The sequence below is a fragment of the Petaurus breviceps genome, unplaced genomic scaffold, assembly GCF_028583685.1.
Source record: "Petaurus breviceps papuanus isolate PSGF00001 unplaced genomic scaffold, PetGlider_PUasm1.0 90994, whole genome shotgun sequence".
NCBI lineage: Eukaryota > Metazoa > Chordata > Mammalia > Diprotodontia > Petauridae > Petaurus > Petaurus breviceps.
Window position 1 is genome coordinate 493,905 of NW_027187393.1, and position 23,845 is coordinate 517,749.

At 38.1% G+C, this 23,845-nt stretch overlaps 1 protein-coding gene across 3 annotated transcripts in view; it reads left to right on the plus strand.

The window, feature by feature from the left end:
• Window positions 1-23,845, plus strand: part of FAF2 (Fas associated factor family member 2) — a 93,426-nt gene that overhangs the window by 49,130 nt on the left and 20,451 nt on the right. Inside the window, exons 3-9 of one of the 3 annotated variants that reach the window (XM_069077529.1) lie at window positions 4,850-5,032; window positions 13,254-13,330; window positions 13,959-14,097; window positions 15,952-16,037; window positions 16,136-16,227; window positions 20,085-20,262; window positions 21,041-21,212. In XM_069077529.1, the coding sequence (XP_068933630.1) occupies window positions 4,850-5,032; window positions 13,254-13,330; window positions 13,959-14,097; window positions 15,952-16,037; window positions 16,136-16,227; window positions 20,085-20,262; window positions 21,041-21,212 (927 nt within the window). The remainder of the gene's footprint in view (window positions 1-4,849; window positions 5,033-13,253; window positions 13,331-13,958; window positions 14,098-15,951; window positions 16,038-16,135; window positions 16,228-20,084; window positions 20,263-21,040; window positions 21,213-23,845) is intronic. The other 2 variants (XM_069077531.1, XM_069077530.1) reach the window with 2 other exon arrangements.

Here is a 23,845-nt window from a genome sequence, read left to right on the forward strand (position 1 = left end):
CTACCATATTCTGGCCCATAACATTTAACAGCTCACCATCAATAACATAGGTGTCAGCTTTATAGCATAATAACCACTTCCCTCATCCTTGTAACAAAGCTAAATGAGCCCTGTGAAACAGCAAAAAGTAACTTTGTTCAAGGAGAATGAAAACTGAATAAAAACCATTTCATTTTAATAGGAGTAGACTATGGGAGTGACAGGGGCAGGAACAAAGATTCTGTATGTAAAGGAGATTGGTGGGAGGCCCAGAGACAATATGTATAGACCACTCATTAAAAAGTTTAGAAAATCAAATGAAATAGGCAAATTGGGGGATATTTAAGGATTAGCAGAATCAAGAAGTTTCTTTTAACATTTAATTCACCCAACATCTGTTTGTACCGTACACATCTATGATATGTAAGGTACTTTGTTAAGCCTTAAGAATACAAATTAAAAAGCAGAGGTCATAGATTATCACTGGAGTTGATTGGAAAGGGGAGTGACATGGTCAGACCTGTACTTTAGGAACATCAGTTCATAGAGGTAGGCAAGTGTAGAGTGGTATTAGGAAGTAGCTAGGCATCTGGTTTGGCTAGAATCTAGAGTGTGGGAAGGGTTGCATTAGGCTCAGAAGGTAAAATAAGGGAAACTAATATCTGAAGGTAGAAGGGAAAACAGCTGTGAAGAGGGAAGTAAATTGAAGAGGGGTTAATTGTGGAACAGGTCCAGAGTAATCAGGAAGGTCTGGCATTAGCTATTTTGAGGTAGCACTGTGAAAATGTGAGCATAGATAAACCTGTGCCAGATGTCTTCAGTCTCTTCTGAAGGCCAGGGGTCCTTCAAAACCCTTGTAGCAAAATGTTCGTTCAGAGGGAACTGAAATTGTGGAAGATTGAATTTCAGAGTCAAAATCAACAAGTAGCGGTTTAGTAAAAAGGGAAAATATTTAGAATCAGAAGATCTGAATTTGATTCTTATGTCTGTTACATATGTGTGTATGGCCTTGGACAAGTAACTTAATCTGCTTAGGCCTCAGTTCCCTCAGTTGTGAAATTAAAAGGTTGGATAAATTGATCTATAAGGCCCTAAATCATATGACTTAGATGTATGTTTTCCAGATGTGGAATGTAATTTCATCTTTTCTACTGCATCTGTTATTTTGTCTTAGTGTTTCTCTTTATTATGAGGAAGGGGAGTTATTGGGGAATGACTCAGTTTAAAAAAAGGTGTTGAAAAACACTTAAAAACAAACAGAACATATGCTCTGTATCATAAGAGAACCTACCAAGATTTCTAAAACCTGTTGATTTCTATACCCTAATGCTTGGGGGAAAGATTACTACCAGAATAAACCCAAACTCTTATCTCCAGTGTGTTTAATCAGAGGACTTGGAGATACAGATAATTATTTTCAGCTCTTCCAATTAAAGTTTGGAACTTTGAAAGTAAAGGAACCTATGGGAAGTGAAAAATTGCATAAAAGATGTCAAAGTACACAGTTTGGTTTTCTGAATCATGACATGAGATAATAGAATGATGCATATTTGACTAAGGATAGAATGTCTCATGAATACTGAGAAAATTGTCTAGAAATTTACTGATGTAACTCAGAGGGAAATCTGAAATAGAGAAAACTGAATGTAGAAAGGGAAAGATAAAATCATGCCCAGATAAAAGTGCTAAAGATTGCATAAATTATATGGAGGACAAGTAATTTGACCTAAAAGTAAGAGTAATGGTGAAGGGGAGGTAATAATTTATAATAGAAAATGTTTGAAGGAGGGCTAGGTGGCTCTGTGAATAGAGCACCGGCCCTGGAGTCAGGAGGACCTGAGTTCAAATTTGGCTTCAGACACATAACACTTACTAGCCGTGTGACCTTGGGCAGGTCGCTTAACCCCAAATGCCCCCTAAAAGGCAAAAAAAAAAAAAAAGAAAGAAAATGTCTGAGGAGAGGAAAAGAAAAAATATGGTCTCAAGTGTCTTGTATACAGAGAATTTAGGTAATAAATGAAACAAACTTGAAATTTTAACTCAAGGAGATAAATATAACTTCATACATCTTTTCCGAACTTGTTAATATAGAACCCTCATGACTGGACTATGACAATGGTCAAAAAGAAAGTTTTCATAGAAATGGCAGCAGAATTAAAATGTGTGTGTGTTTGTGTATGCATGCTCACATAGGCATACATATATATTTGCATATACATACAACCACATACATAGATATGTAATTTGGGGGAGTTTTCAATTCGAGACAGAGTTGAAGTGATAGTATTGACTGTTTAGTTGATACAGATGACAAAACTAGCAAAAAGGCATTGATATGGGTGATAGAAGAAATGGGAGGGGAGTGGAGGGAGTTCATTTGATGTCTGTTGAAGTTCTATTCTGTTAAAAGTAGAACATCTAATAATCTGTTCTCACTTTCCATGCACACAATTTCATGTCTCAGAAGGCAGAGAAATTGACAATGAGAACTTCAATTCTGTACTCAATTTTAGCCAACAAAGGAAGTACTTGATGAAGTGGAAGTAATGGAGAACCTTAGGATAAAGTGACCACATACTTAGAATTTTTAATTTACATCCAAGAAAGGGGCATATAACTGAACTGCTTGGACTAGTGAATGTAGTTGAGAAGAGACTGTGAGACTCTTTAACAAACATGTATCTTAGACTTTAGGAAAGTAGACTTCAGAAAATTTAAAGAAATATGCATGAACTTAGAACCAAAGACTCTAAAGTGGAAGGCTCATTAAGAGGAAATTTTTGTTTTTAACATAAAAATTAATGAGGCTGGTAGGACTGGGAGGGGTAAGAACTGCAAAGAAGGTGAAGTCCTACTGCTAGGGACAGACTGTGTAATGTTAACAAAGTGAAAGCAGAGCTGCTCAACTCTTACTTTGCTTCTGTTTTCTCTGTCAAGGAGAATGATCTTCAGACTGGAAAGGGTGAAACAAACATGGTTAAGGGGTAATTGAAGCCCAAGTTTAGGTAAGGTGATAGGAAGAGAGCACCTAACTGCTTTAAATCAGTTCAAGTCTCCTTGAGTCCAGACAAATTGCATCCTGTTGTATTGAAAGAATTTGTTGATGTGATTACTAAATTTCTCTTGGTAATATTTTGAATACTGGAAAATGAGGAAGGTGCTAAGAAGACCAGAGATGGTCAAATGTCTCAATTTCCTGATTCCAGAAATTATCAAGTAGATTTGACATCACTTCCCAGCAAGTTCTAGAAGAGGCTTTAATTAGATGGCTTGTGAAGATACCAAAATTTAGCAGTGATCACTGAATCAACGTGAATTTTTATCATCAAGTTATGTCAAATCAGCCTCTTTTTATTGCCTGGTTAGGGAATACCATCACATCTGGATTTTAGCAGTATGTTTGACAAAGTCTCTTGGGGTTTCCTTTAGAAGAGGATGGAGAGATGCATTGGGTGGGTTGTGTGATCTTTTTTTAATCTTTTTTTCTAATTACATGTAAAAATTTTTTTAAATTTTGAGTTCCAGATTTTCCACCTCCCTCCTCATTGAGAAGACAAATAATTTAATACAGGTTATCCTGTGCATTCAGGTCAAACATATTTCCATATTGGTCATGTTATGAAAGAAAACACAGACCAAAAAAGAACCCCTCCCACCCCACCCCCCACCAAATGAGGAATGTTAAAAAAAAAAAAGTGCTATCTGCATTCAGATTCCATCAGTTTTTTCTCTGGAGGTGGATAACATATTTCATCAGCTTGCATACTCTTTCATTTAAGTTGATTTGAAGCTAGAGGAATGTCTAATTGTACTACAAAAAATGTTAATAGTGGCATGCTACTAAGATAGATGTTGATTGGAAGGATTAATGGTGTTAGTGTTTCATAATCTCAGACAGATACTATTTGGATAGCTCCAAAGGGAAAGAGGGTGCTTGGCCTTGTCTTTAAGATGTTTTGTCATTGTCTCAGATGAAAACTCAAGGTAGTTGCTGCTTACCCAATTTTTGAATGAAACTGAGCTAGGAGGGGTATGACAGAATCAAGATTTAACAGTATATCAACAGCCTAGAACAATGGCCTTAAAACTTGTAGGACTAAATCAATAGGGAATAAATGTAAAGTTCTGTACTTGGAGAAAATCATTTTACAATAATTGGTTTGTTACCACTTTACATGGAAGAAATTTAGACATTTTTACTTATTTGAAAGGTCAGTAAGAGTCAGTAGTGTAATATGGTGGTTACCAAAAAACCAGTGATATAAAATTTAAAAAATTTTTCAAACTGCATTAAGAGATGTTAGTGTCCCAGAAAAGGGATGCAATAATTCTCCTCTATACTATTCTGGTTAAAACAAATTCAGAATATTGGGTTCAGTTTTAGGTACTGCATTTTATGAAAAACATTGACAAATAAACTGACGCATGTCTAGAGGAGATCAGCAGGTATAGCAGAGGGGCACTTGAAATCATGTTATACGAGGAAGGTTGAATAAACTAGAGACAAGTTGTCGATAGTTTATAATATATCTTTAGAGGGAATACTCCCACTGATAGTATTAGAGTTCCACTGAAGTATTGAAGGGTAAATCATATATAAATGTACATCCTAGTTCATTTTGCTTTGAAAAAGACAAAAGACAAGGACAAAAAAAATGCATTTTAATAGATCTGCTTAACCTGTGTGCTGTATACTTTGCCTTTGAATATGAAACACGTATTTTCATAAAAGAAAGACTTAGGGATCTTTATTTTTAGCTATTGTAATTTGCGTTCTATTTTGAAACTTGAAACCATGATGACTTCACTCTTCTAGGTTAACTAATTTATTAAGACTTTTCCTCCTTGTTTTGTGTGTTTTCCTCCTCAGGCAGCTGTACAGGACAGACTGAATGAGCAAGAAGGTGTACCAAGTGTCTTCAACCCACCTCCATCCCGACCCCTACAGGTTAATACAGCTGACCACAGGATCTACAGCTATGTTGTTTCAAGACCACAACCAAGGGCAAGTTATTTTGCAGCTGGGGATATTCTTTCTCCTCCATTTCACAAGGTCATTCATGTAGCAGCATTTTTTGCTGTGTGACAACCTTGGGGAAAAAAGCCAAAATGTATAATAATGAACTTTTTCTCATTTCCTGAGTACAATTTTTCTTTTTTGCATCATGAATTGGTAGGAAAACAGTGTAATTATCTAGCTTAAATTTTTCTTCAACTTTGGGTATGTCTGTTATTTTGGGATATTTTCTTATCCTTTAGCAATATACAGCTGGCTTGGGGCGGCCAGGTAGCACAGCGAGTAAGAGCACCGGCTCCAGTGTTGAGAAGACCTGGAGATCGAATCCCGGGCTGAGACACTTAGCACCCACCCAGAAACACCTGGCCGTGTAACCTTGAGCAAGTTACTTAACCCCAATTGCTTAGGGGTGGCCAGGTGGCTCAGCGAGTAAGAGCACCGGCTCCAGTGTCGGGATGACCTGGATCAAATCCGGGCTCAGATACTCAGCACCACACCCAGAAATAATAACTGGCCGTGTAACCTTGAGCAAGTTACTTAACCCCAATTGCTTTAAAAAAAATATATATATATATATATATATACACAGCTGGCTTATTTTATGTGCCTTGTACTTTAGCCAAGATAAAAATGTTTGTCTTTTGTTTAACAAATCTTCAGAAGTATAATGGAAAGAAGTGTGACCTTGGAATCAGAAGTTCTAGGTTTGAATCCAGTCTCTTAAATACTTCTTGGATATGTGACCTGCTTCTTTGAACATTAGTTTCTTTATCTGTAAAATGGAGATGATAATACTTGCAGCATGGTTTAAAGGATAGAGGACCAGTCTTGGAGTTAGGAGGAACTGGGTTTAGGTCCTGCCTCTGGTAGTTCTTTGAGTCTGTAAGTTATAGATAGATGCTGATCTTCCTTGGTAGAGATAGTTTCCAACCCGAGAGCTCCCATACCAGTGAAATCATAGGGCAGGACAAGAAAAAAAGATACCTCAGAGATGAAGAAAATTCTTTTAAAATATTCTTCAAGTTTAAAATGAGGAACTTGATGTAAATGACCCAAAAGATCCATTCCATCTCTGAATCTGTGATTTTACAAATATTGTTAAGATTTAATTACTTATCTGAGCCCTGTTCCTTCAGTTCTTTTTAATTTTTTCCCCATGTCTCTTTAAGATAAAGCTACTGCTTGCAAGAGGTATAAGTATAAGACTTCAGGATTTTTGTCTTGTCACTTGTTCTTGAGGGACAACTGGAAAGACCTTTAGCACATGATTCAAATTAGGGTGCTTAAGGACTGGTAGAGAATATGGAATTTACAATTCCATTTTTCCCCTTCCTGGCATGATTTAGCAGTGCTTCGAAATATGAATGTGAAAACTGAGTTTCCTTGTAGTAACTTTTGATACTTGTGGTTCGCAAAGTAGGAACTCCTAGAGCCCCTGTGTAGCACAGCAGTATTGGAACAGGGCTATAGTTTTCGTGGGAATTGTGGACCTTCATAACAAACGAAAATGGGAGCTAGACTACCCATTAGCCATGAGTCATTAACCAGTTGATGACATAACATCTTTGTGTCAGCATCCCTCTTTGTCATTTTAGCTACATGTGCTAAGTATACTAATGCTTATGTTACTCAATTTATTTAATAGTTTTACATATATGTGGCATTAGAAACATTTACATATGTGGCATAAGAAACAAATAAAAGCAAGGAAATCAAGTATTTCAAGGGCTGCCATGTGAAAGAGGAATTAGATTTATTCTGCTTGACCCCAGAAAGCAGAGGCAAATACTTAATGTAATGAAGACTTACCTTACAAATTGATGCTGTCCTAAAGTAGAATGGTCTGCCTCAGTAGGTATAGGATTTTTCTCACTAAAAGTCTCTAGGTAAGGCTTCTGTCCTTATTTGTTGGGACTGTCTTAGCAACCTGTAAAATCCTTTCCATCTCTAAAATTCTAATATTTATTATGGAAGCTTAAGAGTTAGAAGGATCCTAAGACATGAAACTCCCTACCTAGTACATTCTAATTTTTGGACTACTATAATTTTCAGGAAGTTCTTCCTCTTACTCAGCTAAAATTAGTCTTTTTGAAACTTCTTACCTATTGATCCTAGTTAGAATAAAATTTATCCTATCAGAAGGTAGCACTTCAAATATTTGGGAGACAATCTTTTCTTGGTTTAAGATCAGAAGTTCTTAACTTGGGGCCTGTAAACTTAAAAAAATTTTCTGGATAACTGTTTCACTATAATTGTTTTCTTCTGTAATCCTATGCATTTCAATTTATGCAATTAAAAGCATTTTGAGAGGTTATCCATAGGCTTCACCAGAAAGCCAGAGGATATCCATGACACAAAACATAAGAACCCCTGGTCTAAATATTCTCTTAAAGTTTCTTCTGACTCTAAATTTCATGGTCCTCAGACATTAAAGAAGAGGGCCTAGACTAGACATGTTTTACTTGGCAGAACTAGGATCATTGAATGGAAATTAAGAAAAAGCACATTTCAGCTCAAGATAAGATTGGTTGGTTGGTTTGTTCTTGAAGAGGGCCAAAATGACATCACTGTGTTGGGGTCAAGGTACACTGTGATCAACTCTGGCTGATCAGACCAAGCTCTAAACAGAAAAGTCTACCACAAATTAGGCACAAATAGTCCATATGAACATTTGGAGTGTTCTATGTCTTTGAATTTGCACATCTCACATTTCTTTTGAGCCACTGTAATTCTACTTTGCTTGTAGAGTATAGTGCCTTTTTTGATGTAGGCATACCATGCTGGAGAGTCCTGTGCCAGTGTCTCCCATGTCTCACAATCAATTCTAAAGTTCTTCAGAGAGGCTTCCTTGTATCACTTCTTCTGACCTCCATGTGAGTGTTTATCTTGTGTGAATTCAATATGAAAAATCACTTTTAGGCAAATGTACTTTTAGCATTTGAAAAACATGGCCAATCCATTGGAGTTCAGAGTTGTGCGCTCTCTATAGTAGAGTTTGAATGCTTGGCAGTTCAGCTCAGGAAGGGACCTCAGTGTCCAGTACTTTATCTTGACAGGTGATCTTCAGAATCTTCCTAAGACAATTCAAATGGAAGTGATTCAGTTTCCTGTCATGGTATTGTTATTGTCCAAATTTCATAGGTGTACAACAATGAAGTCAGCACAGTGGCTCTGTAGACTTTTAGTTTGGTAGGCAGTCCAATACCTCTTTTCTCCCACACTTTCCTTTGGGGCCTCCCAAACACTGAACTAGATCTGGCAGTGCATGTATCAATCTAATCATCTATGTGTACTTCCCAGGAAAGTGTACTGCAGAGGTAAGTGAACTTATCCATAGCATTCAAAATTCCTCCATTTTCTGTAACTGATGGTTACATTTGATGGTCTCCATTTGATGTAATACATATGGAGGGTATGGTGCTTGCTGGCAGAAAATCTGTTTTCTTGTTAGACCAAAATTAGTACAAGCATCAGAAAATTGATCCATACATACTTTGTTGCATATAGCCTCACTACAGAGGCTGTACTGAGTGCAGTCATTCACAAACAAAAAGGTCATGCACTATTAGTCTTGGCTTGTAGTTTTTTCAGGTTGAATAATTTACTGTCCGTTGTAGTAGCTGATTTTGAAGCAGTTTTCATCCTCATTGAAGGCATCCAACAACATTGCTGAAATGATCATGCTGAAAAGCATGGGAGCAAGCATACAGCCCTGCTTTACTCTGCTGGTAACTGAGAAAGCTCAAGAATGTTGTCCATTATCTAGAACCCTGGCAAGCATACTGTTGTGAAACAGATAAACAATGCTGATGAACTTTTCTGGACAACTAAATTTTGCCAAGATTTTCCACAATCCCTCACGACTGAAGTATCAAAGGCCTTCATTAGATTGACGAACGTTGTATACAGACCTGTTTTGCTTTTGGCATTTCTCCTAAAAAATGTAATGGGATTGCCACAGGTGGCCATGAATTTCCTATGACTGAAGGTTGTTATGAGTTTTTGTGAGATACAGAACTGAAGGGGCAGTAGAGATAAGACAGTCCAGCCACTTAATTTTACAGAGGAAGATTCAGTAGTTAAGTGAATTGCCTAATGTTATTAAACAGGTAGTAAATAGTAGAAACTTGGATATGAATCTAAGTCTTTTGACTAATCCACAGTGTGCTACTTGATGTCAGATAAACACTAGTTTGCACACTTTAAAGAGGATTCATGCTTAAAATAAGGGTTGAACTAGATTACCTCTGAGATCCCTTCTAACTTTGAGGTTCTGTTATTTTAGTACAAACACACCCAGTTCCTTCGACCATTCATCATATGATAAATTTCAAGTGATCTTGCCCTTGTGGTTGTCTAGGCATGTTCTAGTTTGTTAATGTCCCTCTTGAAATGTGATGCATAAAACTGAACACAGTATATTCTAGGCATCTAACTGGGATCCAGGATAGAGGATAGAAGGACTCCAACTTCCCTCATCTGAAATCTGCTTCTATTGATGTATACCTAAGGTTGCATTACTTTGGAGGGGGTGGGGGCCCAGGGTTGAGAGGGAGAAACACCTAAACGGAGAGTTCTTTACATGTAATTTCAACAATAGAGAGATTTCCTAGTGAGGAATTTCTACTTAAGAAGATTGCTACCTGCATTGTGATTTCTAGTCCTAGAGAATTTTATGTGACAGTGTGAGGTTGAATGACTTGCTTAGGGTCACATTGTCAATATCTGTCAGAGGACTGGAACTCAGATCTGCCTGACCCCAAGATTAGCTCTATTTGCTGCATTAAATTATGTTGACTACTTTGTCACATTTTGAAAAAATCTGGGTCCTTTGATTCCAGGATTAGTGTCATTCCCAATATATTGTATTGCTTTTTTTTTTCTTTTTGGAGGGCATTTGGGGTTAAGTGACTTGCCCAAGGTCACACGGCTAGTTTTTGAGTTAAGTGTCTGAGGCTGTATTTGAACTCAGGTCCTCCTGACTCCAGGGCTGGTGCTCTATTCACTGCACCACCTAGCTGCCCATATTGTATTGCTTTTTAATTAGGACACATAAAGGAAAAGACAGACAAAAATGGGAAATCACATTCAAGGGCAAGAATACTAGAGGAAAACAAAAATAGACTTTTATTGAGCAGGGAGAATTACAGGGATCAACATGGCTAAAAGTTAGAAATAATGCAAAAGAACAAAGAGTGGAAATATTGTATTGAGTCAACACTTTGTTCTGAAGGTTAGGAGATGATCCCCCAGAATCATAGAATTAGAAGATTCCTCCTCAGGTGATCTAGTCTAATTCGTACCTGAGTAGTAAACCCTTTTTACAACATATTCAACAGGTGGTCATCTAGCCTTTGCTTAAAGAACTTTAGAGGAGAGGGCAGCACTTTCTACTTGAAGCATTTGGAAGTTTTTCCATATAATAAGCCTCTGTCTATCTCTCGTAGTTAATTCTGTTACCTAAAGCCATCCAAGACCAGCCCAATTAATCTTCTACATTATTTGACCTTCCTATGTTAGAATATTAGAGTAAGGTTAGATATCTTCACTTTCTTCAGATGATCTTTATGTGACATGATTTTAAGGCTCTTCCCCATCCTAGTCATCTTCCTCAAGGTACTGTCTAACCTATTAAAGTCCTTTCTAAAATATGGTATCCAGAACTGAGCATACTCTTCCAGATGTGTTCTGACCAGGGCAGAATTCAACAGGATATCCTATTAACTTTCACTTTGGATGCTGTTGCTTTTAGTATAGCCTGAGATCGAATTCACTTCTGATTGCCAGTACAAAAGAGCCCTAGTTCTCAAGGAACTTAAAACCTATATATAAATATAGGGGGTTTTGGTCCAGACTTGTCATTTCATTGGTGTAGGGAACTCTCAGTAAGGAAGCTCTCTTATCAGTGGAGATCTCTTAAGTGTTATACAATTTACTTTTAAGAGTTTGCTGGGGCATTGAAAAGTTAAATGACATGCCTAGCTAGGATCACATGACCAGGATGGGTCGTGCATTTGAATCTATGTCTTCCTAACTCTTAAAACCAGTCTTCTACTATGCTGCATCTTTCTTTTTTTTTATGTATTCATATGCCCATATACCCTCATATATAGACATATATACATATATATTTCTAATCCCTTCAACTACTGAGAAAAGTTTCATAAATTACAATTATTGTTTTTCCATGTAGGAATGTTAATAGTTCAACTTTGATAAGTTCCTTATGATTTCTTTTCCCTGTTTACCTTCTCATGCTTCTCGTATCTGAATGTCAGATTTTCTATTCAACACTGGTTTTTTCAGCAAGAATGCTGGAAAGTCCTCTATTCCACTGAATGACCATATTTTCCCCTGAAACATGATGCTCAGTTTTACTGGGTAGGAGGTCCCAGCTCCCTTGACCTCCGGAATATCACATTCCAAGCCCTTCGATCCCTCAGTGTAGAAGCTGCCAGATCCTCGGTTATTCTGATTGTGTTTCCACAATATTCAAATTGTTTCTTCCTGGCTACTTGTAATATTCTCTCCTTAATCTGGGAATTCTGGAACCTGGCTATAATATTCCTAGGAGTTTTCTTTTTGGGATCTTTTTCAGGAGGTGGTCGGTGAATTCTTTCAACCTCTATTTTGCCCTCTGGTACTAAAACATCAGGGCAGTTTTCTTTGAGAACTTCCTGGAGGATGCTTTCTAGGTTCTTACTTTGGTCATGGCTTTCAGGTAGTCCAATAATTTTTAAGTTATCTCTCCTGGATCTATTTTCCAGGTCAGTGGTTTTTCCAGTGAGATATTTCACATTGCCTTCTATTCTTTCATTTGTTTGGATCTGTTTCACAGCATCTTGATTTCTCATAAAGTCATTAGCTTCCATTTGCTCCAATCTAATTCTGAAGCAATGATTCTCCTCATTGAGCTTTTGAGATTCTTTTTCCATCTGGCAAATTCGACTTTTTAAGGCATTCTTCTCCTCATTGCCTTTCTGAGCCTCCTTTGCCATTTGAGTCAGTCTGTTTTTTAAGGTATTATTGTCTTCAGTCAGGCCGTTGACTCTCATTTCATAATTTTCTTGCATTGTTCTCATTTCTCTTCCCAATTTTTCCTCCACTTCTCTTATCTGCTTCTTAAGGTCCTCTATGGCCTGTAACCAGCTTGTATTTTCCTTTGAATCTTTTGGTGCAGGAGTTCTGACTTCACTGTTTTCCTCCTGTTCCATGCCTTGTTCCTTCTTGTCCCCAAAATAGGAGTGTAATGTTGGAATCATCTGTCTGTTTTGTTTCCTTTGCCTGCTCATTTTGCCACTCAATGATTTGACTTTGGGGCTTTTTGCCACAGTAGGACTCTGCCACCAGACAGGGGAGTTTTCGTCCCAAACGCTGGGGTTTTCTCAGCTGCCGGAGGTATTAGATGGGTGCCCTCTCTGAGGTCTCCACACGCTCTGGAAAGCTGGACATACACCCCAGGACCTCCACCCTAGACTGCAATCCAGATCCAGGCAGGTTAAAGCAAGAGCGATGACCCCTCAGACTGGTGCTTGGTCCCCCTACACTCTGCAGGCCAGGAGCTGAAGCCGCCACGTGGCGCTGGCTGGCTGTGCCAGCATCTCAGAGGTTTCTCTCCCCGGGGGGGGGGGGGGGCGGTAAAAGCCATGCACTCCCACTTACTGTGTCCCAAAGTCCAGACTGCACTGGCCTCTCACCTTGTCCTTCGCATCTGTGTATTGATAAATCTGGAGCTGCTAAAAGCCAGATAAAGCCAGAGCTGCTGCTGATCTGGAGTCCCTCTGGCTGGTGGCTGGTCAGGCCCGCCCTGAGGCTAAAGCCTCGGTGTGGGGCTGGGCTCGGCTCCCAGAGCTCTGCGCTGGCTGATTCCTGCTGGCCTGCCCGGCTGTCCTCAGCTGGAGGTTAGCTTCTCGGTTCCATTTTGTGGGTTCTCCAGCTCCAAAGTTTGTTTAGAGTCCCCTTTTTACATGGATTGGAGAAGGTAGAAGCCGGAGCTGTAGGAAGGTCGCGCTTCTACTCTGCCATCTTGGCTCCTCCCCCTTGGGGTTTTTTCTATGCTGCATCTTTCACAAGTATGGTATAAATACAAAATATTGTCTTGTGGATTCATAGTTAGCTCTTATTTAGTCCACTGAAACCCCTCAATCTTTTTCAGATAATCTACTATCTAGCCATACTTCCTCCATCTTGTACTTGTAAAGTTGATTTTTAAAAGATTAAGTGTATATTTATTCTTTAAAAATTTTTTTCATTTCAGGGATTGCTAGGATGGGGTTATTACTTGATTATGCTTCCATTCCGATTTACCTATTACACAATACTTGACATATTTAGGTGAGTACTTTGTATTTATGAATCGATACCACGGAAAATTTGAGATTTCTATAAGTAGGTTATATTTATTATGTATACTGATTGTATACAGTAAATGTAGACTGTATGTAGAGTTTTTGTATTTTGGGTGTCATATAATTCAGTGCTTTATTCAGGTAGTCTTCTTAATAGTATGCAAAAATATTTTGTGGTTACATGTGTGTAACTATTATATATTATTAGAGAAATTGTTTAAATTGATTTTGCATGTAGTTTTTAAAGAAGCACTAGCTTTATGTGTATCTCCCCATTTCCAATTACCTAAATCACTCTCCATTTCACCTAGCCTTCTTTTATATTCTTCAGTTTCTCTGACTCCCTGTTTTTGTACTTTTTCTAGTTCTCCTCTTACCCCTAAACCCCTCCAACAGCTTGTCTAACTATGTTCACCTACCTCAGATGATGTTCTGTTGTACTCTTCTTTGAAGGGACAGGGAAATTTACACTGACCAGCAGGCAAATATGGCTCTAGGTCCTATTAAATGACTCTGTGTGGACTGGTTGATAATGTCTTTTGCTTATGTTTACTATATCATACAAAGTTAAGTAAATGGGATCCATATGACATATGTATGTCCTTCCTCCCTAGGTTTGCACTTCGTTTCATACGTCCTGACCCTCGAAGTCGGGTAACTGACCCTGTTGGGGACATCGTTTCATTTATGCACATATTTGAAGAAAAATATGGGAGGACACATCCTGTCTTCTACCAGGGAACATACAGCCAGGTCAGTGGCAGAGACAATACAAAAGCTACTTTATTGATAGGAATCCATCCTTGGAGGAAAACTAAAGAGTTTTTTCCCCCCATTTCTTTTTAAGTGCTTCTTTAGTGCAAAAATTTACAATTCAGTTTGAGTGTGACTTAGGTCACATGCTGCAGGCATTCCTTAATTAGTTATGTGAATATTTAAGAAATATACATTCCCCAGTAAGAAAAACTGATCACCACAGAATTCTGTCTAGGTAAATATCTTGCCATCTTTATGCTTTGAAATAACTCAAGAATTAACCTTAATATATATATATATATATATATATATATATATAGAGAGAGAGAGAGAGAGAGAGAGGGAACTCCCCTCCCCTCTCCCCTTCCTCATCCCCCTCCCCCTCCCATACTGTGCGCTTTTACAAATGCTTATTTATTTCTTGCTGTACTAGATTTTTGGATTTTAGATTTGCTTCTACTTAATAGCTTTCTGACCATGAAAAATCACTTTACCTAATTGGCCATCAGATCCCTCACCTGTAAAATGAAGGAGCTGAACTAGATGTTCTTTAATGTTCTTTCCCAGCTTTAAATCAAGTTAAGTAAGATCCTATTCCTGGCACATTTGGAAAGGAGTAGAGAACCACCACTCTGGGAGGAGGAAAGGTTACTTCATGATTCCTGTAACCTGAATATCTGGAGAGGGAAAATATCTTCTTTTTCTCTTTTCTTCTCTTGCTCCATATTTCTCTTAAACTTTTACTACTTGAAGCTGCCATTATCATTCTTGATGTTACTTTCTACTTGTTTTTATAGCATTTAAGAAGTATTTAAATGCCTGCCATTTATTTTCCTGCAATTTCTTTGGGAACTGAAGGAATTACAAAGAAGTATAGCATGGTCCCTGTCCTCAAGCAGCTGACAGTCTCTGCTGCTTAGTGCCTACAGTGTATTCCCGAGCATTCCCTCACCAGGGAGCTACTTGGGTTGTACATTTATTAACTTTTTAAATAACGTTTTGTTTGCAAGAATGGGACAGAGGTAGAATACAGTATAGTACTTACCACTTTTTTTTTTGGAGGGGGGAAGGCAGGGCAATTGAGGTTAAGTGACTTGCTCATGGTCATATGGCTAGTAAGTGTTAAGTGTCTGAGGCCAGATTTGAACTCAGGTCCTCCTGACTCCAGGGCCGGTGCTCTATTCATTGTGCCACCTAGCTGCCCCCTTAACCACTTTTTTTATGTGGCCAGGGAATAATTTTTTTCTTCTTTTCTATCGCTAGTGATATCACTAATACCTCATACTCTTACAAGATTGGAATAGATGTTCAGGAATAGCTGACATGGCTTTTTAAAAGATCTCATCTCAAATATGTGTGTGTGTGTGTGTGTGTGTGTGTGTGTGTGTGTGTGTATATCTGTCTTGTTTGTACATAGTCTTTTCTTACCCATCTCCCCTCCCCACCCCTCTTCTTTGAATTAGAATGTGAACTTCAAGTGGGCAGGGAATGTTTTTGCCTTTGTTTGTATCCCCAACATTTAGCCCAGTGCTTGGCAACATAGTAGGTGTGTTTGTTGACTGTGCTTTTTGAAACCTCTACTAGCCTCTCTTTGCTTTTGTGTTCTTGGTGCAATTTAAAAACTTTTAGTGGCTTTTCTCATTCAGGAATGTTAAGAATTAATTTAGGAAACAGCAAAGCATAAGTAGAGTATTTGGTGGGGATCTTTTTTAAGGGTTATGAAGGTAGATCACCCATTCTAGGTTTTTTTTTTAATTCCCTATTTTTATTCCCTTATTCATATTTCCTGTAAACTTTGTTAAGGATAATGTACTGTGCCTTATGTAATTAGTTGTTCTCTGTTTCACAAAGGCACTAAATGATGCCAAGCGAGAACTTCGATTTCTATTGGTTTATCTTCATGGTGATGATCATCAAGATTCAGATGATTTTTGTCGGTAAGTAAAAAGATTTCTTTCTCACTTATTTTCTGTATTCTCAGTTTATATTTTTAGCCAATATGTTATTCTCATATTTGTGTCTTCCCTCCCGACAGCAATACTCTTTGTTCACCTGATGTCGTTTCGCTTATAAATAATAGGATGCTCTTTTGGGCATGTTCCACAAACAAACCTGAGGGATACAGGGGTAAGTTATGCCTCTTGCTTTGTCTCCTCTGCTTTGTGGAACTTATCAGATATCTTCCTTTGGTATTGTCATGAATAGATAGTGAAGAGGAAGTAACATCACAAATCCGTCATTATTGGTTTTGTTTTGGTTTCCCCAGCATAAAGTTATAGTTATCAGCTCCTTATCCTTAGTCTTAGAAGATTGTAGTCTCTTCACCAGTTACTCTTAACAGGATATTGTGTTTTAAATTACCCTGAGGGGTCATCTTCATTAGGGATACTTAGAACCAGGATTCTTTGTTTGATAGCTTCATAGAACTCATCTTAGGGTTTAAAGGGTTGAAGAAAAATTAAGTTACTTTCAGGCTCTTCCTTCTATGAACATGTAGTACCAACAATTCTCTTAATATGGTCTTTATAGTTTAGTTTCATTATTTTCTGATCCCTTTGTTCTGGTTCCTTAATTACTTAACAAATCCTGTGTACATTGGCTTTTTTCGTGGCTTCATAAGGCCTGGGAAAACAAGGCTGGATCTCTTAAGAGCTGAGTTAAGACACCATGTCACTAAATCAGTCCATAAATTTTTTTTCCTTTTAAACCAAATGAACAAATACAGATGAAATTCTTTTTATAATAAAATTTTGATGATTCGGGGACTGTCACACTTTTTTAGGGACAAAGCAGCCCCTGAGCATCAAACAACAAAAATTACAACTAAGAAGAACCAAAGGTTGCATCCAGTATTCTGTAGTTATTTGGTCACCATGTCAGTAAAGGAGAACAGTACAATGACTAGTTTTTGGTGTTCATAGAAAACTTGAGAAGTATGGGGAAAGTAATAGAATAGAAAAGCAGATTTTAAAAGCAGAAAGGAGAAGGGAAAAGAACAGTGAAAATCAGCAGATGTTCTGACAAGGTACAAGGAAAGGAGTAACCAGTGGAGAGGCAGAAGGTAGAATAACTGTTATCCAGAATGGCAGATGACCCACCTGTTCCTCCTTACTGTAATCCTTGAAAACATGGGACAACACTAGTGTTTCTGTGGAAGGAATGGCCAGCTACCTTTACTTCAGTGCAAGTATTTGAAGGTATGAGAATTTTCTCTTCAGTGACAAAGAGCTATTATACTACATAGCACCGTACCTTATACTGATGGACACAAGCAGCAACAATAGAATTAGAGGTATCAAGCCATTCTTTGATATAAATTCGTCTTTTTTTTTTTTTTTAGTAAAAATGTATGAAGATTATAATAATCTTAAAAGAGAAAATGTGTACCACTGTATGATTTGACAAAGGGGAAGCACTGTTAATGTTGATGGATCAGTATGGTATTAGTCCATCTACCCTCTGTGACATCCAGGGATGTAAGAAAAGACAGCGGTCGAAATTCTTTCTGGCTCTCCTAAAATGCCATGTGATTCATCTACCTAAATTAGAAGACTCAGACCATGTTCAATGAGTGGTTCTCAGTAAATAGTTCTGTGAGTGCTCTTATCTCTGCCATGATACTTATCAAAAATATGTAGTTTTGTATAAATAGATAGAGTTGACTACATTGGATATATTTTCAGAAGTTGTACTTTTGGTGTTTTAAACTAAGACAATATTAGGATGTTTACTGTTATGAAGGCAACAAATCATAGTACTGTAGAATAATTTTATGGCCTTTTCCTAGTACTTGATATTTGGTACTGTTTTTCCACTAGTAGCACAGGTCAGTTTTGATAATGTTTTCTTATTTCTGCTCAGACTGGTACCAAGGAAACGTTTTCCTCTTTGTTTAAAGAGAATAATGACAGGTTGACTGTTCTTAAAGGTGCTAATACCACAGGATCCCATAAAATAAAACATTTAGCAGTTGGAAAATTTCGTTTTCCTATAGATTTCAAAGGTGTTGCACCTTTTATATGTTGTTAGTAATATAAGTTAAAATGAATGGATGGATGGAATAATTTTTTTTCTGAGTCTTTCATCCAACAACCATTTATTAAGCACCTGCTTTATGCAAGGTATTGTGCTTATTATCACTGAGAGATTGTTTTGGAATTACAGTAATGCCCAGTGAAAGTAAAACTGTTCCATTGCTCAACAGTGGTGATTACCCAGAGCAAACAGAATTAGTTTTTTAATAGAAGTTTTAATGGTATTTTTCCTGCACTGTTGTTTCACTGATTCAACCTGTGGGCCAGGGGTTAGATATTATTACGGAAGAGATTTCATGAGAATATTAAACTAATTTGCTGATACTGTATAGTTATAAAGTGATAAAAAGTGGAGTGTGCTACCACAGTGGATCAGCTTTCTTATGAAATCTCTTCTGTAATTACATTTCAGAAAAGCAGAATAGCATAGTGGATAGAGAGCTGATTTTGAGCCAGGAAGTCCTGGGTTCAAATTCTACCTCTCATATGTACTAGCTGTACTGTGTAGTACATAGTACTGAGTCATCCTGGACAAGTTAGTTAACCTCTTCTTGGTCTAGGCAGTTCTCTAAGATATCAAGTTGCAGGGAAGGTGCTAATCTGCATTAGTTGAGGTAGTTTCCTCATCTAGAGTTCTCAACATTGAAGAAATCACTACTCCAGAAAATATAAATAACAATTCAAATACTGACCGACTTGTCCCATAGGTTGAATCAATGATGCAGTTTGTGATGTTGCCTGTACCTGGAATTCCGTTCAACACCAAACATTGAGGAGTGCTTATGTTCTTCATACCCTATGAACAAATTTAGTGCAAATGGAGATAGAAGAGTGGGTGGAAGCTGACGAGGAGGTACCTATGGTCCATTGTTAGTGATGCAGCAATCAGATAGTTTGAATGGTGCTATCAAGTCAAAACACACAGTCAGCCACAGTATTGTCACATAAAAAGCATATAGGTATAGAAGTCTGGAGGCCTGTGCTCTAGTGCTGGTTCTGCCATTTGCTGTGTATGTGACTTTAAGCAGTTCACCCAAATTTCCTGCCTTGGGTTTCTCATCTATTACATATGGCATGGTACCTTTCCCACTTAGCTCCCATGGTTGTTGTGAGAACAAAATGAGATTATAGATAGGAATATGTCCAAAATTCAGAATTATTGAGGTGTGAGAGTATTAACAGTGTTTATAGTGAGTAATGACATAGATCCTTTGTTCTAGAGAATTGGTTGTTGAAAAGGACTTGTAATTGAGTTACCAGAGTGCTGTCATAGGGCTGTCAGCCATGATGTGGAAATAGTTTTATTATTCAGAGTCCATTTCTTATAATGAAATATGTATGAAGACAATCTTTGTAGGGAAGGTATTTTATAGTATTTTTTTAAACTAAAGCTCTTTTAGTCATTAAACAGAACCTAGAGCCTGAATACTGCTCTTCTAGCTGATTAGTTTGTGTGGTTCTGAATTTTAAATATTTATATAAATCTAAATCCCTGCCTGGAATACTGGCTTATCAGGATCTATATGAACAGAGAAACAATTGCTTTCTGATATGTTAGACTCCTTTCTTAATTGAGCAGAAATCACCTTCATTGACTAAACAGTGGTATCTCCTCTTGAGGAGAACTAAGCAAAGAGGTTTCACCAAGTTTCTTCTTCAAGTTGTAGTGTATGAGAGCAGGAGCAAAGTTCATTTAAGAACTTGGATGGAATGCTGCACTTCAAAATTAATTATTTGCTGATTTATTTCAAAGTAGTCCTGGTTACACCCAAGTTCTAGCTTCAGCTTCATTAGCCATGTGACTTTGAGCAAGTGACTGAAGTTGTCTAAGCCTCAGTTTCCTCATCTATAAAAAATTCTACCTGATCTGTCTCACAGTGTTGTGAGGATTAAATAACACTTGTGGCAGTGCTTTGAAAATTATATCCTGTTCTCTTTGGTCTCCTCCAGTGTCCCAAGCTTTGCGAGAGAATACATATCCATTCCTAGCTATGATCATGTTGAAAGATCGGAGAATGACTGTGGTCGGTCGGTTAGAAGGTCTCATTCAACCTGATGATCTCATAAACCAACTGACATTCATCATGGATGCAAACCAGACATACCTGGTTTCTGAACGTTTGGAGAGGTACTAGTTAATCCCATGTGGACCAGCTATTATAGGGATCTTTTTAGGCCACATAAGTGGCATAATGGCAAATGTTTGCTACTTGCTTACTGTTGAAGTACTTGAGCACTATTAAAGATCCTGCTGCCTTTTTTATATAAATACTGAGCAATTCATATTTTGTCTCTTTTGTTTATATTTACACATGTACATGCTGTATATGTTATTTCTCCTTATAGAACATATACTCTTTTAGAGCAGGAACTATTGCCTTTTTGTCTTTATATTCCCAGTGCCTTGCACAGTGCTTGGCATAGGAGATATGTAAAATAAAATTGTTGATTGGTGTTTGGCCATATTCGGTTTTTATGATTCACATGGTGGGATGAAATATTCTTTTAAAAATGTTTTTAAAAAGTATTCTTATTAAGATTACTCTTCTTTTGCTCTGTATCAGTATCCCCTATGCCTAGAGTGTAGATTTCTCCTCACCTCCCACCTCATAGCACCCCTCACTTCCTTAGATGCAGCTCAAACATCTTGTACACCTTGTTCTTGTCCCTTCACCAGCCACTACTGCCCTGCTTTTCAACCACCTTCTCAACTATTTTCTGTTGACTCACTTTATATGCATGTGTATCATAAAGACACACAAATGTACACTTGTTGGATCTCTGTTAAAATGCAAGCTCCTTGGAAGTTGAGATTGCTTGATTGTCTTTGCTCATGCCCTCAGCACTTAACCCATACATAGTAGACACTGATGAAGTACTTGTTCATTGATTTGGCATATCTGCAGGGAAGAGAGAAACCAGACCCAGGTGCTGAGGCAGCAGCAAGATGAAGCCTACTTGGCCTCCCTCCGGGCTGACCAGGAGAAAGAACGGAAAAAGCAAGAGGAGCGTGAACGGAAGCGACAAAAGGAGGAAGAAGTACAGCAACAGAAAATGGCAGAAGAGAGGCGGCAACGAGTAAGGAACCTTTGTACTCCTGTTTCTAACACTATATAGTATAATACATCAAATACATTGTATCAGTATTGGTACTCCCTTTACATCTTAGATGGTTTCATCATTTACTGTGGCTGAAAAAAATTCACCTGCTTGTAGCAGATCCTTTAGTGATAAGCATGTCCTCACTTAGATAGTCTTGTCTTCTTCTGAGCAACACAAGTCTCTGGGCCTGTGAAGCTTAACCCACTTAGATATAGTTCCTGTCAGTACTCATACTACTGGATATCTAGTAGACATCTTAAATTCAATATGTCCAAAAGAGAACTCATTATCTTTTCCTCTAAACTTCCCTCTCCTACATTCCCTATTACTATAGAGAGCAATACCATCCTCCCCAGTTCCGCAGACTCACAACTTAGGAGTCATCCTGGATTCCTCACTCTCTCTCAATCCCATATTTAAGCTGTTGCCAAGGCCTGTTGATTTCACCTTTGCAGCATTTCTCAAGTACATCTCATCCCCTCAAGGCTTGTGGATCTATTTTCCTCAATTCATTCTCTGCTGAAGTCCATCCTCCATTCAGCCACTAAAATGATTTTCCTTAACTACAGTAACCATGTCACCCTCTACTCAATAAACTCCACAATAAGGCAAGAAATGGTAACTGTTTTTCAAGCCCTAGGAGCTAAGCATAGACAACTAGGCTATGTTCATTTACTCTCATTTCTTGCTCAGATGTCTCAGGTCATTTGCTTTCTGTTCGTTAACAGTGAAGAAGAAGGAAGAAAAACTATATTTCATGTTTTAGCCAAAGTCTCTCAGAGACGGTTTATTAACAAACAAGAATTCTTGCTTTGGGAGAAGTTCAGACTCAGAAAGGTTCCTCTTCTAATTATAATTCTCTCTGACCCGTGCAATTTTCCTTCCTTCCTTCCTTCCTTCCTTCCTTCCTTCCTTCCTTCCTTCCTTCCTTCCTTCCTTCCTTCCTTCCTTCCTTTCTTCCTTCCTTCCTTCCTTCCTCCCTCCCTCCCTCCCTCCCTCCCTCCCTTCTTTCCTCCCTTCCTCCCTCCTTCCCTTCCTTCCTTCTGTCCTTCCATCCTCTCTTCCCTTCTTTTTAAATTCAGTTTAATTTTCAACTCCACATTCTCTCCACTGCCCCCATCCCATATCCCTCCTAGTACAATTGAGTGAGTAGCACTCAAAAGACCAGAAAAACACAACCAATTGCAAATATGTGCACTTATGCAAAACACATTCCTACATTGACCATGTTCAAACAAACTTTTAAAGGAAAAAGAAGAATATATGCTTCATTTGCCACTCTAAGTCTTATATCTGGAGGTGGAAAGCATGAGTCCTTTGGAATTGTGATTGGTTGTTGTCTTGATCAGAGTCACAATGTGGCTGTTACTGCATAAATTGTTCTGGTTCTGCTCACTTCACTTTGAATATAAGTTCACATAATCTTCCTGAATCTGTCCCCTTTGTAATTTCTTACAGCACAGTAATATTGCAGTTAGTAATCAATAAACATTTATTAAGTGCCTACTACATGTCAGCCACTGTGCTAAATGCTGGGGATTCAAAAAAGGACAATAGACAGTCCCTGCCTAAAGGACCTTACAATCTAATGATAGAGACAACATATAAACAAATATATACAAAGCAAGCTACATGCAGAATAAATAGGAAATAATTAACAGAGGGAAGCCACTAGAATTAGGAGGAGTTGGGGAAGGCTTCCAGTATAAGATGTGATTTTAGTTGGATCTTAAAGGAAACCTGGAAGGTCAGTAGTTGAAACAAAGGAGGAAAAGCATTTTGCTGTACTAGAATGATGGCAGCATCTTTAGAGGAGAGAAGGGGGTGTATACAAGAGATGTTGCAAAGGGGAGATCTGCTGGCTTTGGCAACTGCTTGATTATAGGGGGGTGAGAGGTAATGAAGAATCTAGGATGACTCCTAGATTTTGAGCCTGAGGGAAGGTCTGGAAGGATGGTAGATTTGAGAATTATCAGTATAGTGATAGCGATTAAATCCATGGTAACTGATGAGATCACCAAGGGAAGTAAGTATAGAAAGAGAAGAAGTCCCAGGACAGAACCCTGAGGTATAACTACACTTAGAGGACCTGTTCTGGAGGAAGATCCAACAAAAGAAACAGAGAAGGAGCAGTCAAATAGTTAGGAGGAGATCCAGGATAGAGAGTGTCCTGAAAACCTAGAGAAAATAGAGTATCAAGGAAGAGAGTATAAGAAGCTATAGAGAGGTTAAAGAGAATGAAGGTTGAGAAAAAAACCTTTGAATTCTAAGAAGATCATTAGTAACTTTAGAGAGAATAGTTACTTTTTTTTAATGCTTTATTAACTTCTGATTTACATCATTCGTTTCCGCCAGATTTTGAGTTACATATTTTCTCCCTGCTTTTCCCCTACCCACCGCCCCAAAATAGCAGTCCCAAAGGATATCCCCTCCTCCAATCTGTTCTCTCCCATATTTTCTCCCATACCCCTTTCAACTTTTCCAGTGGATCTCTATGCCTCAGTGCCTGTATATCTTATTTCCCAATTACATGTAAGGTGGTATTAATAATAGTACACACACACACACACACACACACACACACACACACACACACACACACACACACA